The sequence below is a fragment of the Bos indicus x Bos taurus genome, chromosome 8 (assembly GCF_003369695.1).
Source record: "Bos indicus x Bos taurus breed Angus x Brahman F1 hybrid chromosome 8, Bos_hybrid_MaternalHap_v2.0, whole genome shotgun sequence".
NCBI classification, from domain to species: domain Eukaryota; kingdom Metazoa; phylum Chordata; class Mammalia; order Artiodactyla; family Bovidae; genus Bos; species Bos indicus x Bos taurus.
This window is the reverse complement of record NC_040083.1, coordinates 77,103,805-77,120,793: the sequence shown is the minus strand read 5'-3', so window position 1 is coordinate 77,120,793 and position 16,989 is coordinate 77,103,805. Positions and strand designations below refer to the sequence as shown.

The window sequence follows — 16,989 nt, the reverse complement described above, 5'->3', positions numbered from 1 at the left end:
TTTTGAGTTATATAGCTAATTAATCTATAATCTTTTAATCAGTATATTAGGCTCTACAGATCAAAATACTGGAATCAAGAATTTTTCTTTTGTCAGCCATCTTAAAGAATTGAATGTGATTCCAAAAAAAAAAAAAAAACCCAAATTGTTTAAAACATACATGCATATTATTACATCTTTTAGAATTTAAACATCAAAATGAATGCCATCTATTAAAATAATCCTGTTAGAAGGTTATCTAAAATTATTTAATGATGTTGCTAATGTTACTTTTTTCTTTTAATGCTATTGATTTTTTTTTTTTTTAGAAAAGCTTTGTATTGGAGTATAACTGATTGATAAACAATGTTGTGATAGTTTTAGGTGAACAAGGAAGGAACTCAGCCATACATATACATGTATGTATTCTCTCCCCTGGATCCCATCCAGGCTGCCATATAAATTGATCAGAGGTCCATCTGCTACACTAGGTCCTTGTTGGTTATCCATTTTAAATACAGATACTGATTTTTTTTTTCAAAGGGCCTCTCAGCTGGGCAGCTTAGCAAATGAAAATTGTTATGTGGTTAACTTTACTGTATTTTGATTAAAACTTGTTTTACAAACTTGCTGTTGCCCTTTTAAGTGATTGTTGGGGCCAAGGAATGCCAGGTGGAGAGTGCAGATGAAGTGATGAGTCTCCTGGAGATGGGAAATGCAGCCAGGCATACGGGTACGACCCAAATGAATGAGCACTCCAGTAGATCACACGCGATTTTCACCATCAGCCTTTGTCAAGTGGACAAAAATAGAAAGACAGCTGAAGATGGATCATGGCATTCCCATCGGCATATTGTCTCAAAGTTCCACTTTGTGGATTTGGCTGGATCAGAAAGAGTCACCAAAACGGGGAATACCGGCGAACGTTTCAAAGAATCCATTCAGATCAACAGTGGGTTGCTGGCTTTAGGAAATGTAATAAGCGCTCTTGGGGACCCACGAAAGAAGAGTTCACATATTCCATACAGGGATGCTAAAATTACCCGGCTTCTGAAAGACTCCCTGGGAGGCAGTGCCAAGACTGTCATGATCACTTGTGTCAGCCCATCCTCCTCAGATTTTGACGAGTCCTTAAATTCCCTCAAATATGCCAACAGAGCACGCAACATTAGAAACAAACCCACCTTAAACTTTAGCCCCGAGTCAGACCGTATGGACGAAATGGAATTTGAGATTAAGTTGCTTCGAGAAGCTTTGCAAAGCCAGCAGGCTAGTAGCAGCCAAACTAGCCAGATCCATCAGGAGGGGACTCCTGATAAAAATAAGATCCATTCTCTTGAGGAGCAAGTCACTCAGCTACAAGGAGAATGTCTGGGTTACCAAAACTGTTTAGAGGAAGCCTTTACCTTCCTGGTGGATTTAAAAGATTCTGTGAGACTAAATGAAAAGCAGCAACATAAACTGCAGGAATGGTTTAACATGACCCAGGAGGTCACCTTGTTCAGAGGACACAGGGGCATTGGAAACCTGGAAGAAGGACCACAGCATATTACAGTTCTCCAGCTGAAGCGAGAGCTTAAGAAATGCCAGGTACGTAGACACCACCTTAGTAGGTAACTTGTTCATAGACTAAATTTATTTGGGCAAGTAAGAGTCATTTTGGGGTTTCAGAAGTTTTGGTCTTTTTTTTTTTTTTAAAGAGTTATATGTAAAATCTCATTTGCCTTTTCTCTGTTTTTTTCTCCCTTTTCTTTGCCTGTTGCTTTTCCTGTTACCCTGTTTTTTCTGTTTTCTTTTCTTCATTTTCTTAGCTCCTCTTCTTTTCTCCTGATATTTTTTTTTCTCTTGATATTTTAATTTGTTGTATTTATTAAGTAGACTCTTGTGAACCTGGTTATTAATTTAGAGAATGAAAAAAAACACAGTTTCAGAAACAAAATTAAGTTAAATTTTTTTGTTTTTAATCCCTCTTTAGGTCAGTGCTTTTTGAAAGAAAAATACTTCATCTCTTGAGTTTGGAGTTTTGATTCTTTAGAGAAATCATCATGTTTGATAATATTTAAGGAATATAGCTATGTACATGTATACATATTATATATATGTCTAAACTAAGAATTACATTTCTCTTTTCATTCATAAAGACATTTATTATTTAAAGATTATGTGTCATTGGGGAAATAATGGAGAACAGACATATCTATTCATGCTTATGTGGCATTTGCATTCTGGTAGGCAAATGGATATTCCACCATTTTTTTTTAAATAGGAAAACATATAGGTAATAAGATAGCTTTCTAGTTAGAAATCTTTCTTCAGTATCTTTGTTAATGTGTATTAGAAAGAAACCTCTATTACAGCAATTCTCAAACTTTTTTCTCACAAGGCTACTTTCTTCAAATTGAGGTCCCCTAAAGATCTTTTGTTGATGTAGTTTGTATCTACTCATATTTACCATATTAGAATTAAAACAAAAAATGTAAACTACTAGTTCACTCAGTACTAAAAATGATAACCCAGTTAATGTTAACATAAGGAACATTTTTTCATGAAAAATAATTATTTTCCAAAACAAAAAATTTAGTAAGAGTGGAATTGTTTTATATTTTTGCAAATCTTTTCATGTCTGACTTAATAGAAGACAGGTGGATTCTCATATCTCTCAGCATTCAATTTATTGCAATATATTTAGTTGAAGTGTGTGAAGAAAATCCAGCCTCATCTAGATTTGTAATTGGAGGGGAAGAATATATTAGTGATTTTTTCAGGTAATTGTGAATATCCTTTGATATTACATCAAAACTCAACAAGTAGAAATTTCCTAAAGGTTACTTGTGATGTGGGATTTGAAACCATTTTGTTATATTAAAGTTCACTGATTTTTATCTTACATTTTGAATGGATCTTTTATCCAAACGTGATTTTTGAATCAGCATGCATTGGACACTTGATAAATATTTGTTTACTAAGTTATGAAGATTTTTCAGTGTTAACATATTCAAAATATAATATTAAAAAATCACATTAATATCACCTCTGATCTCACCTCCTGCAAAATCTTTAAGTATTGGGAGCTGGCAAGTTTATAGTAGCAGAAATGTTTTCCAAAATTCTGATTTTTGTATGAAACTTGAATTTTATCATTTGCAGTAAATACTGTTAGTTGTTTTCCTTGAAATGATGTCACACACCCAAGTGTGAATAGCTTATCTGTTGTTCTTTAGAGTAAAAATAGCACCCTATGAAAAATGTGGCTAGTTTAGCTTGTAACTCAACAATTGTACAAGATTTTTTTTTTGTACTCACCCTTCAGTATACAGAAGAACTACTTTATGCCTGCCCATTTTGACACATAGAATACTGAAAAAAATGCTCATGTGCTGAGATTTAATAAAATCATTTTTATTGCTTCATCAGGATATTCTAAAGTGGTTCTCCATCCTCTCATAAATACCTCTTAAGGGACTTTGTTGCTTTTTTCCTCCGTGATTTGAACACAGGAGCAGTATGTGAACATGAATATACTCTACAGATAAACACTTTTTAAAAACACTTTTAAATAAAAAATAAACAATAAAGCTGTAGTTTATAAAGTATATATAACAGCACCATATGAAGTGCTGGGAAAGCAATTACATTGTAAGCTCTCAGACTGACAGTTAATTGCCCAGAGCAGAGGATATGGGCCAATGAATGTTTTATTTTAAAAAGAGAAAAGTCATAAAGGTCACATAAACAGGGTTATAAGGACCATCAGGGTCAGGCATCCTGTCCTATTTGGTCATTCGAACACCCCAAGCAGAAAAAAGAAGGAACTCTCCCAAAGCCCCAAGGGAAGGCTGTGGCAAAGTCAAGCCTGGCCTCAGTCCATGGGTTCCCAGTGGAGAGGCCTGTCCATCTCCATGCCACCACCTGAGGAGTCATGTGCGTGCTGTGTTTTTGAGAATGCAATTTTGTTCGTAAATCAGCTACTCATTCTTCTCTCTTCCTGTGTCTTAGTGGAAAGAGCACAGGCTTTGGATCCAGACAGGCCCTGAGGTTGACTGTCAGAAGTTTGATTTATCCACTGTGTTGTCCTGGAATGGTGTTCACTCACTAAACTTTAGTTTCTTCATGAAAATGTTTAATTTCTTCAATGAGATATTTTTAAAATCCCGAGTTACAATCTAGTATAAAGTAGGCCCTTGACCAATGTTGATTTTCTATTTAGTTCAAAATTTTAAAGTATTATTTGCATATTCCAAGTTTATTTGGTGACAGGAATAATTCACTAGGAACTAAGAAAACTATATGTTTAACCATATTTCCAAACATCTTCAAAATATATCTGTTTGTACTGAAAGGGTGCAAAGTTAGCAAAAGTTCCTCTTTTAAATATCCATAATAAATATAGAACATTCTTATACTATATAGGTCAGTTTGGGAAATGTGACCTTTTTGATTTCTGAAGACCCACATTAAAAATCTCATGGCAGTTCTAGAAAACTTGTAAATGCCTTATTGAATGTACTATAGACTTTGAATAACTGGCTTCAGTCTTAAAATACAAGAAATAAAAATAAGGACTGCCTTTCTATCTCTTTGGTGACTAATTCTTACGTTATACCAGTGATAGGTCCTTTCAGCTATTTCTGCCTTCCTTATAATAGAGAAACAAGAAAAAAAGGTTAAGAAGATTTTAAGAGTCATTGTCAGGCTGTCATTAAACCACAGTTTTTGTGGTATTATGTGGTTTCTTTTGAATATTTTCCATGGTGACTCTCTCTTGTGCTTTCTTTCCCTTCTCCCAGTGTGCTCTTGCTGCTGATGAAGTAGTATTTAATCAGAAGGACTTGGAGGTGAAGGAGCTAAAGAATCAAGTGCAAATGATGGTGCAGGAAAACAAAGGACATGTTGTTTCTTTGAAAGAAGCACAAAAAGTGAATAGATTGCAGGTAGAGTTAATGTACCTTGCTCTGTGTATTGCACTGGAACAGTACCTGACTAAAATAGCATTGTAAATGATAAGTAGGAATGTTTGCAAAAATAGGTTTCAGTTGAAGAGTTCTGAACACAAGCACCTGAAAGAGTTATTAGAGTTTTCCCCTAAATTGGTGTGAAGGGAAAACATTTTTATTGTTAGCTTGATTTATATTTCACAAATATAGAGCCTAATACCCAGGAATTTAATTTGCAAGTCGTATTGTAGTTATCCTTTCTTTATACTTTCCCTTCTGTTACTTGCCAGAGTAATAGGCAATGGGATATTGTTAAGTGTTGGAAGGTAAACACATCATTTAAAATTTTGATTTGTTAGATTACTATTTTATACGCCATCAATGATTTGCTCATTCGGTTTGGCCAAATCTTTTAAATTCTCTATCTTAGGTTTTCTGTACTAACATGCAGTGTAACATGGTATGTCGCTAAGTATTGGGTTGGCTAGAAATTTAGTTTGGGTTTTTCCATAAGATATTTTGGGCCAACCGAATATTATACACCCTGGCTGTGAACCCTCCCATCCCCCATACAGTTCATTTCATTTAAAGCCTTTAGCTTCCTATCAGGGAGGAACTACTGTCCTGAATAATGATCGATCCAGGAAAAATTAGACTTTGATTTTGACATTACTTTTTTCTTCTTCTTTTTTTAACCATTCTATCTCTGAATTAATTTAAAAACATAGCGAAAGTAGTGTTAGTCATTCAGTTGTGTTGTGTCTGACTCTGCAACCCATGTACTGGAGTCTGCCAGGCTCCTCTGTCTGTTGGATTCTCCAGGTAAGGATACTGAAGTGGGTTGCCATTCACTTCTCCAGGGGATCTTCCCAACCCAGGGATCAAACCCAAGTATCCTGCATTGAAGGCGGATTCTTTACTGTCTGAAAACGTATATAAACTAAAATATGTTGTTCAGTGAAGTGAAGTGAAGTGAAGTCGGTCAGTCGTGTCCGACTCTTTGCGACCCCATAGACTATAGCCTACTAGGCTCCTCCGTCCATGGGATTTTCCAGGCAAGAGTACTGGAGTGGGTTGCCATTTCCTTCTCCAGAGGATCTTCCTGACCAAGGGATCGAACCCAGGTCTCCCGCCCTGTAGGCAGGCCTCTGAGCCACCAGGGAAGTTGTTCAGTGAATTATCACAGAGAGAACAGCTATGTAACCACCACCAGTTCAAGAAACAGCAAACTGCTAGCCCCAGAAGCCCTTAGTCTCTCCTCAGAGAGAGCTGCTCTCCTAACTTTGATAGTGATAATTTCCTTGCTTTACTTTGTGGTTTTACTATGTATCCTTGAACTCTGCAATTTAAGTTTTGAAAATTTAATAAATTTAATCATTCAATATACATTCTTTAGTATCTGATTGCTTTTATTGAATATTTTGTCTATTCTGCTTCATCCACGTTTTTGTGTGAAGCTGTAGCTTGGTTAGTTTATAGCTGTATAGGATATCATTGTATGACTATTTCACAATTTATTTTTCTTTTTCCTGTTGATAGATTTTTTCTCCTATGAATTTTCTCATACATGTCCCCTGGTGCACACACACATGCATTTCTTTTGGATTTGTGCCTAGACGTTGAATTGCTAGGTCATACATAGGGTAGGCAAATCTTCAACTTTAGTAAATAATACCAAACTTGTTTTCCAGTTTAAACTTGCACCAGCACTGTATGAGCATTCCTGCTATTCCACTTGCTTGCCAGCATTTGTTATTGTGAATTTTTTAGATCTTAGGCAATCTGGTAGGTATGTAATGTTATTTTATTGTGTTTTTAAAAATGTATTTCTTAATTTAAGATATTTATTTATTTACTTATTTTGGGCTGGGCTGGGTCTTTTGTGCTGTGCACAGGCTTCTCTAGTTGTGGAGAGTGGGGGCTACTCTATAGTTGCAGTGTGTGGGCTTCTCATTTGCAGTAGCTTCTCTTTTTGCAGAGCCTGGGCTCTCGGGTGCGTAGTTGTGTATGGCAGGTATGTAATGTTATTTTATTGTGGTTTTAATTTTCATTTCCCTGATGGCTAGTGAAGTTGATCACTTTTTCATGTTTTTTCTTTTTTTTTTGGTCTTTGGGTACCTTCTTTTTTTAAAATTATTTTTGGCCACACTGGTCTTCGTTGCTGCCCCTGGGCTTTGTCTAGTTGCGGCAGGGTGTACTGTTCATTGCAGTGAGGGCTGTTCTTTGTTGCAGTGGGTAGGCTTCTCATTGCAGTGGCTTCTCTTGTTGCGGAGCGTGGGTTCTAGGCACTTGGGCTTAGTAGTTGTGGCACACGTTCTTAGTCGCTCCATGGCATGTGGGATCTTCCCAGACCAGGGATCGAACCTGTATCCCCTGCATTGCAAGGTGGATTCTTAACCACTAGACCACCAGGGAAGTCCTTGGGTACCTTCTTTTGTGAAATACTCATTCAAGTCTCTTGCTTGTTTTCCTACTGGACTAAGTCTTCCATTATTAAGTTTGCCTTTCACATTTAAGCTTTATAGTCCTAAAATTGATTTTTGTATGTGGGATAAAGTAAAGGTCAAATTTCAGTTTTTTTCCAGGTAGATATCCATTTATTCCAGCATTACGTGTTGAAAAGGCCATCTTTTCACCACTATTCTGAGTGCTGTTTGTCATAAGTCAGGGTTCATTCATGCATGAATGTATTGTGTATTTCTGGGACTTCTGTTGTACCCCATTGGCTTGCCTGTCCTTGGACCAGTGTCACATTTCTTATTTATTGTAGATTCCTGATAAGTCTAGGTATATCACTAACCCATGAACTTGGTATATTCCTCCATTTACTCACGTTTTCTTTGGTTTGTCTCAGTAATGACTTTTTTGGGTTTATGTTTATGTATTGAACATCTTTTGTTAGATTCATTCCCAGGTGCTTTATTTTTTTATGTGACTATGAATGGAATCTCTTCAGATTTCCATTTTCTTAATTGTTTGTTGGTATATGTAACTGTATTGGTTTGTGAATATTGATAGCTTATACCAAGCAACTTGATAAAATTCATTTTTAAATTCTGATATTTTATGTAAATTCTTTTGGATTTTCATTTATGATTGTGTCATCTGCAAATGATGATATTTTTATTCCTTCATGATCTTTATGCCTTCTTTTTTTTTTAACCTTTCTTCATTGACTTTGATCTTCAATACAGTATTGAATACAAGTGGTGATAGAAAATGTTCTTGTCTTGTTTCCAACTATAAAAGAAAAGCTTTCACTGTTTCACTATTAAGTATCATGTTTGCTGTAGGTATTTTTTAATTTATTCTTTATCAAACCAAGGAAAAATTCTTTGCTGAGAATTTTTATTATGAATGGATATTACATTTTATCAAATTTTTGTTTATCATGATTTTCCCACTTTATTCTGTTAATGTGAATGAATTGTAGTGATTTTTCCAATTTTTACACCAATCTTACATTCCTGAAATAAACCTTTTTTTTTTTTTGGTCATGATGTATTGTTATGCTGGGGGTCCCCAAGACCACCTTCAGGTTGGAGGCTGTACTTGGAGGACTCAGCATAGAGTTGTGCTCATCAGTTCAGTCACTCAGTCATGTCCAACTCTTTGTGACCCCATGAACTGCAGCACGCCAGGCCTCCCTGTCTATCACCAACTCCCGGAGTCCACCCAAACCCATGTCCATCAAGTCAGTGATGCCATCCAACCATCTCATCCTTTATTGTCCCCTTCTCCTCCTGCCTTCAGTCTTTCCCAGCATCGGGGTCTTTTCAAATCAGTCAGCTCTTCATATCAGGTGGCCAAAGTTTTGGAGTTTCAGCTTCAACATCAGTCCTTCCAGTGAACACCCAGGACGGATCTTCTTTAGGATGGACTGGTTGGATCTCCTTGCAGTCCAAGGGACTCCCAATAGTCTTCTCCAACACCACAGTTCAAAAGCATCAATTCTTCGGTGCTCAGCTTTCTTTATAGCCCAACTCGCACATCCATACATGACCACTGGAAAAACCATAGCCTTGACTAGACTTACTAGGCATGGGCCTGATAAAAGAAAGCAAAGGGAACAGGGACATAGAGTGAAGTCTAGAAGAAATCAGGCACAGGCTTCCAAGAACTGTCTCCCAGTGGAGTCACCCACATGTACTTAACTCCCCCAGCAAAGACTGTGACAACTCACGTGAAGTGTTGTCTACTGAGGAGACTCAGGTTTTATTGAGAACTGGCCATGAAGGCATTCTCTGACCACCATCTACAGAATTCCAGACTAGTGGAAGGAAAGGAAAGCAGGTGTTCAACATAAACCACCTTGTCTGCACGAACACTTTGAGCACAGTGAGCCACTCTCACTCAATAGGGTATTGGGAACCCTGTTAGGATCCGAGTTCCCAGACACCAGCCAATGAACAACCTCGTATGCAGGTCCTTCAAAGGATAGCAGTCAAGTCTTCTGTGTTAATTTACTCTTTTCTACAAATGTCCTTGATTTGGTTTGTAATTATTTTGTTTAGGATTTTAGCATGTCTATTCATGGGTATATTTTCTTTTCTCAAAATATTCTTGTCAGATACTTCTCTATACTTGGGAAGAGTGTGTGAAGAATTGGTGTTATTTCTTCCTTAAATATTTGGTTGAATTCACTTGAAAAATATTTGGGCCTGGAAAATTTCTCTGTGGAATGTTTAATTATGAATTCAGTCACACTTTCCTTTTGCCCCCTTTTTGGTAAGGTCTGTTTTTCTAAGAATGTAACAGCTGTTTCATATTTCAATAAATATGTTGAAATGTTTATAATAATCTCACCTCTTTAATGCTTTTAGACATGTAATGACATCCCGTTTTTCATTCCTGGTTATTTGTGCCTTCTCTCTCTCTTTTTTTTTTTCCTTGATCAACTTCACAAGAGGTTTCAAATTTTTTTAGTCTCTTCAGAGACTAAATTCTTTTTTAAGAATTATAATTTTATTTATTTACTTATTTATGGCTGTGCTGGGTCTTCGTTGCTTTGCTCCAGCGTTTCAATCTGGTTGTGGCAAGTGGGGGTTACTCTCTAGTGCACAGACCTCTCGTTGCAGTGGCTTCTTTTGTTTTCGAGCACAGGCTCTAGACCGCATGGGCTTCAGTGGTTGCAGCCCCTGGGCTTTGTAGTTGCAGTTCCCGGGTTCTAGAGCACAGGCTCAGTAGTTAATGTTTCGTGCGCTTAGTTGCTCCCCAGCATGTGGGATCTTCCCAGATCAGGGATCCAACCTGTATCTCCTACATGGGCTGGCAGATTCGTTACCATGGAGCCACTGGGGGAAGCCCACAGAGAGCCATTCTTGACTTTGATGATCTTCTCTGGTATATGTTTGTTTATTATTTAATTAATTTCTACCCATATCTTTATTATTTAGTTTTTTTCTGCTGTTTTTAGGGGCATAGACTCCTATGCTATCTTTCTAAATTGTTTAGATGGGTGCTCAGTTCATTGATTTTTTAGCCTGTCTATATATTTTTAACCATCTATAATATATGCATTTGAAATTATATGTTTCCTCCTAAGCTTATCTTTGTCTGCATTCCTCATTTGGCTCAGATTTTTCCTAATTTTTATTGTGAGTTTTTTATTTGACCTGTGGGTTATATAATTAGTTATTTTATTTCCAACACATGAAGGATTTCTTTTTATTAATTTTTAGCTTAATTGCATTGTTGTCCATACGACTTCAGTTCTTTGTGTTGAGACTTGCCTTATGGCTCAGCATAAGGCCAGTTTTTGTAGATATTACAGATATGCTTGACAAGAATTTGTATTCTGTAATCATTGAGTTCTCCTAATTCTGTTAATCCTCTTACTCAAATCTATATTTTTACTCCTCTTTTGATCTTTTTTTTTTGTCCTATCAGTATTTTAGAGGAATATTAAGATCTCTTACTATAATTTTTGGATTTGTATTGCAAATACAATTTTTGCATTTTATATATGTTGAATCTGGGTTATTAAGTACATAGAAATGTAGAATTGTTACAGCATCCTGGTGAATTGACTTTTTTTTTTTTAGTCTTTTTTTAACTTCATTTTATCTCCCAACAGTTTTTGCATTTAAGTCTATTTTAATTAACATAGCTATACCAGCTTTCTTTTGATTAATATTTACATGGTATCTCTTTTTCCATCTTCCCTTTAATCTTTCTTTATTGATTTTAGTTATGTTTCTTGCAATTAGCAGGTTAGACAATTTGATAGTTCTTGTAGTTTTTAATCCTTTAACTGGATTGCGAGTTCATTTTTGAATTTAATATAATTACTCTTATAGTCTGGTTATAATCCCACCATTGTGGTTTTTACTTATCCTATCTGCTCTATATTCATTTTTCTTTCCTTCTTACCTTTCTTTGAATTTAATTGCTTTAAAAGTTGTACTTTCACTGTTTTTAGTGATTATCCTGGAGAGTATATACCATGCACCCTTGACTTAAAACAGTCTGATATTAATTGGTATTTTTACCCTTTCCCTGGAGAATAAAAGGACTCCATTTAGTATCCCCCTTCAACTTATATGCTATTGTTTTATATTTGAATTATCTGAATATGTGGTTTTTAAAATAAAGTTACATTTTGTAGTTCAGCATTAACACAGTGAAACTTTAGGGTTTGCTTTTTTTCCCTATCTAAACATTATAGTACATGTGAAGTATTTAAGATGAATGACCTTTCTTTTTATATAATTTTGTGCTTATAAAACAAAGCTTATGTACTTGAAAATTTTTCTTTAGAGGATACACAGAAAGCTAAACCACACATAGTGTCTCTCTTTCTGTCCCCCAAGCACCCATAAACAACTTATTCTGCCTTTGATTTCCAAGTTCTTTCTCCCACGACTCTAAATTGCCTATCTTCTATCTCTGTGTTTGTGGCTTTCTTTTTCACTGAATAAAGGCTTTCACTTCACTGCACCTGTTACCACTTTCTGTCTCCTTTGCTGTCATCTTAGCTGTTTGCCGTTTTCTATACTTTTCAACTTTCTAGTCTTTTGTTACTTCTTGGATTTCACTCTGAAAGTTCAGACTTTTATAAAGATCAGCTAATCATAGTGCTTCAGGTGGGCAAGCTAACCAATCACAGTGTATGGGGCAGTGTCTTGTACTAACTCATTAGCTGTATTTGTTCCTGCTTACTATTCAAAAGTTTTTAACACTCAGGACAATCCTAAATTCTTGTGAACAGCAAAAGGCTAGTCTTTGGGGCTTTTTTTGGTTGGTTGGTTGGTTTTAGAATTTTTTTTTTTTTTTTTTGGCTGCACCTTACAGCATGTGGGATCTTAGTTTACTGACCAGGGATTGAACCCATGCCCTCTGCAGTGGAATTGTGGAATCTTAGCCACTGGACCACCAGGGAAGTCCCAGAAGGCTAGTCTCTGGATAAGTTAGGTTTTATTGTTTTGTTAAGGTAGTTGTGATTTTGTGATCAATGTACAGTTTATTTTTAATCATTAACCCATACTGAGTCTCTCCATTTTTTAAATTCTTCTCTTTCTTCTATAAAGAATGAAAAAATAATAGAACAACAACTTCTTGTGGATCAACTGAGTGAAGAACTAACAAAACTTAACCTGTCAATGACTTCTTCAGTAAAGGAAACTTGTGGAGATGGGCCAGATACCAGGATACTTGAAAAGAGACCATACACTGTACCATTTGATACTCGTTTGGGGCATTATATTTATGGTCCAGCAAGGTTGGATTCCAGGAAGGTAAAGTCTAAGCATTAGTTTCTTTCTTTTGAGATTGTATACAATATAATATCACAGTGTATTTATATAGTCTTAGCAGGTTTTTTTTTTTTTTTCTGTTGACTTTTGTGTATACTCTTTTTCTGTTATGTATAGTCTCTTTATAATCATGCTTCTTTTCAATAAAATTAATGATTAAGAGAAGGTATAGTTGTATTTGAAAGGAAGAGTTGAAGATAATGCTTAGATTTATCAAGGAGAAGAAAAAGCTACTCTTTGCCATCATATTAATATTTTCAGGTATGACTAAGTCCGATATCTTCATAAATTTTTTTCTTTCTTTAATCACACCAAGTTGATGAGGTTGGAGGTATTTATTTTGACTTATTTGGTCTGTCTATTTTCAAAATGATATCCATGTATTAAGTCAGTCTTGTCTGATATAATTGCCTATGCTGTCGCTAAGTTGCTTCAGTTGTGTCCGACTCTGTGTGACCCCATAGACGGCAGCCCACCAGGCTGCTCTGTCCCTGGGATTCTCCAGGCAAGAACACTGAAGTGAGTTGCCATTTCCTTCTCCCTCTGACAATTAATTAAGACTGTATAAAAATCAGTATGAAGTTTCATTTAATTTTTAAATTTTACTTTATAAATTTTATTTATAAAATGTGTATACATATGTGGATGCACAGATTTCTCTTGAAAAATCAAAATCAAGGAATCTCTACCGTGGAAAAGACTAATTAACAGACTCATGAATTTTGGTTTCTGTTTATTAATTTTAGGAAAGGAAATGATTTATTTGAGATATGTTGGATACAGTCCAAGGGAAAAGAAATGTGAGAGGTGTCATAGACTTTGCAGTCAGGCAAGCTTGGGCATGAACACCAGCTCTATGATGTAGGCCTGGAGGGATGACTAAACCTGTGTGAACCCCAGGCTCCTTATCTGTCAGAATGGGGGACCTGTGAGAGGGGTATAGGGAGGACTTACACGAGATGGTGACTCCAAACGTGCCTGGCACGCTGCGTCCTATAACATACACGTTTATGGGGTACCTCTCCTGTGTCCCAGGCTCTGTGCCTCAGAGTGAGTAAGACAGATGCTACTATTACTGTATAGTTTTCAGTTTTGACTGGTTGGATTTAAAATTTAAACTTTTGCTGCTATTAATTTCAGTTGAACTTTCTAGAGTTATTGATGTTTTCTTTTGGTTGAATGTATGGTGAATTTTCATAGAACATTTAAGAAAGATAAGTTCTTTATAGAATTGAAATTAGATATCTATTAATTCTACTTAATAATTTTTTTACTCTTGGCTAGTAATGTGAATTTCCTCTTTCTGTGCATTCTTTTATTTTATAAAAATAACATTTTTTTCTGATTATAGAAGTTAGACATTTATTAATCTCTCTCAGTGTCTGTTTCTTTCTCTTTTTTACTAGACTTTCACACACACACACTTGGACACACATTCTTTGAGGAGACAGCTCCACAGGGTATTGAGAAGGAGCTAGGCCCCTCTGTTCTTATCTCTAGTTGTTTAATTAGACCTGAAGCAGCCATGATTGGAATAAAGATTTCCACAGTTATTATTTCAAATTAACAAATTTTTTTAAATTTTTAATTAATTTTATTACCCCCTTTCACTTTCGAGGGTTCTAGTTTGGAAAACATATTGTGTGTGATTACCACAGCTTAGAAGAGGGCAGATACACTAAGACTTGTAGCTCCTCTGTGGTTACAGGTGATCTCCAAGTTTGCTTGTGACCAAGTGGGATTAAAATGTAACAGGAAGAAAGAACCAGTGAATTTGCCAAAAGATTGCTATGACACGGAAGGAAAAGATCCTGACCAGAGACAGCCCCTGATGTTGACAAAGGGAAACACTTATTCCCGGTGCTGTTTCCTTCACTATGGATGGACATATGTATTCAAATTAGCAACTTTTTTGTTTTGTTTTTAAAATTTAGTGGCTTCCAGCCATTAAAAGAAGGGGGAAAGGGAGAAAATGCAAAGGTAATATAACCAGCAGTTTTGAGAGTTCTCTTTCTCCTGTTGTGTGTCCCGGACTCTTGGCCCCTCTGTTGCTTAGAGTGCTGCAGCAGACACAAAGGCTTGTATGGGAAAATACAAAGCACACCAAGCCTTGTTCAAGTCTTGTTTCCTGTTACATTGTTCTAGAGTGAGAGGAGGATTTCATATTGAATACCAAAACTAGCTAAATTAAGCTAAAGAAGACATCTGAAACACTATTTCATTTTTTCCCTGGGTTTCTGTCTCCTTGGCAGAAGTTGGGCTAATATTCTCCAGCTCTAATATTTTCTTTTGAAATTTAGCTCTACTATTTTCTTGAAGTAAAAACAATCTGACAAGGGAAATATTTCCTCAACTTAAAATTCTCTCAAAGAAAAAGGGGGACAATGACTTAATCAGTTTTTTAAAAATATTTATTTTTGGTTGTATTGGGTCTTCATTGTTATACTTGGGCTTTCTCTAATTGCAGTGAGCAGGGCTTCTCTTATTGCAGAGCACAGGTTTTGGCACATAGTCTTCAGTAGTTGCAGCATGCAGGCTTAGTAGCTGTGGCTTGTGGGCTCCAGAGTGTGGGCTCAGTGGTTATGGTGCACAGGCTTAGTTGCTCCATGGCATGTGGAATCTTCCCAGACCGGGGATTGAACCCATGTCCCCTGCATTAGCAGGAGGATTCTTATCCACTGTACCACCAGGGAACTCCTTGAGTAAGTTTTTAAATTGATTACGAAGAGAGTCTGATTTTATTTCCTATGGTTTAGTCGCTAAGTTGTGTCCAACTCTTGGACCCCATGGACTGTAGCCCTCCAGGCTCTCCTGTGCATGGGATTCTCCAGGCTAGAATACTGGAGTGGGTTGCCATTTCCTTCTCCAGGGGATCTTTTCGACCCAGGAATCGAACCTGGGTCTACTGTGTTGCAGGGAGATTCTTTACCAACTGAGCTGTGCTGTGCTGTGCTTAGTTGCTCAGTTGTGTCTGACTCTTTGCGACCCCATGGGATGTAGCTCGTCAGGCTCCTCTGTCCATGGGGATTCTCCAGGCAAGAATACTGGAGTGGATTACCATGCCTTCCTCCAGGGGATCTTGCCAACCTAGGGATCGAACCCAGGTCTCCCTCATTGGAGACGGATTCTTTACTGTCTGAGCCACCAGGGAAGCCCACCGACTGAGCTACAAGGGATATATTGGAGGGAAACAGTGAAAGGATCTTATTTATTTTAAAAGCATATTACTGAGACTTCCCTGGTGGTCCAGTAGCTAAGATTTTGAGCTCCCAATGCAGGGGGCCTGGGTTCGATCCCTGGTCAGGGAACTAGATCCCACATGCCACATCTAAGACCCAGTGCAACCAAATAAATAAATATTTCTTTAAAAAACATATTACTTAGGTGTGTATGTATACATATATATGTACTTTTTACATTTTATTTTTAATTGGAGGAAAATTGCTTTACAGTGTTGTGTTGGTTTCTGCCGTTCAACAATGCAAATAAGCCGTAACTATACATATATCACCTCCCTCTTGAACCTCTCTCCACTCCCCTGATCCCGCCCCTCTAGGTCATCACAGAGCACCAAGCTGGGCTCTCTGTATTATGTAGTAATTTCTCACCAGCTATCTATTTTACACATGGCAGTGTATATATGTCAGTGCTATTATACACACACACACACACACACACACACATATTTTTGTTTGCTAATACTAAATTGCTATTTAGATGCACCTACTTGAGACACTTTTTAAAATTTATTTATTTTTTAATTGAAGGATAATTGTATATATACTTTTATAGCTAGCTTTTCTCACCTAATGTATCACAAACACTTGACAATCATTAAATATTCTGGAATATATCATGATTTTGATGGGTAATAACATTCTGAGTGCATGTCATTTTGTACTTTTTTCTGTTGTCACTCATTTGTTTTCAACCATCTCTTAATCTAAAAGGTTTAATACCAAAATGGAATTTTGGGATTTATCTATTTAAGTAGAAATCCTAAAGAAACTACCCCTTACAATTAAATATAATAATATAACATCAAATTAATAGAAAAAAAAAGAGTAAGGGGCTCATTTAACAGATACTGGAAACTCATCTAATGAAATGTAAAACTGACCTAGATTTAAACTTAAGGAAAAAATGTAACAGAGGTTTCTGTTTTCTTAATATGATATATTAAGATTAATATGATTAATATGATATAATTAAAGCCAAATGCCACTGTTATACACACCAAAATGGTACTTTGGAAGGAAAAAATTACGAAGCTGGTACCAGTCATTACATAAGTTTAAAATAACACCACATGTGCTGATAAT

The 16,989-nt window shown here is 36.3% G+C and overlaps 1 protein-coding gene across 9 annotated transcripts in view; it reads left to right on the top strand.

Annotated features, from left to right (window-relative positions):
• The window catches only part of KIF27 (kinesin family member 27), a 92,912-nt gene that overhangs the window by 20,029 nt on the left and 55,894 nt on the right, over window positions 1-16,989 (top strand). For all 9 annotated transcript variants that reach the window (XM_027550105.1, XM_027550103.1, XM_027550106.1 and 6 more), the window contains 3 exons: window positions 626-1,569; window positions 4,767-4,910; window positions 12,443-12,649. In XM_027550105.1, the coding sequence (XP_027405906.1) occupies window positions 626-1,569; window positions 4,767-4,910; window positions 12,443-12,649 (1,295 nt within the window). The remainder of the gene's footprint in view (window positions 1-625; window positions 1,570-4,766; window positions 4,911-12,442; window positions 12,650-16,989) is intronic.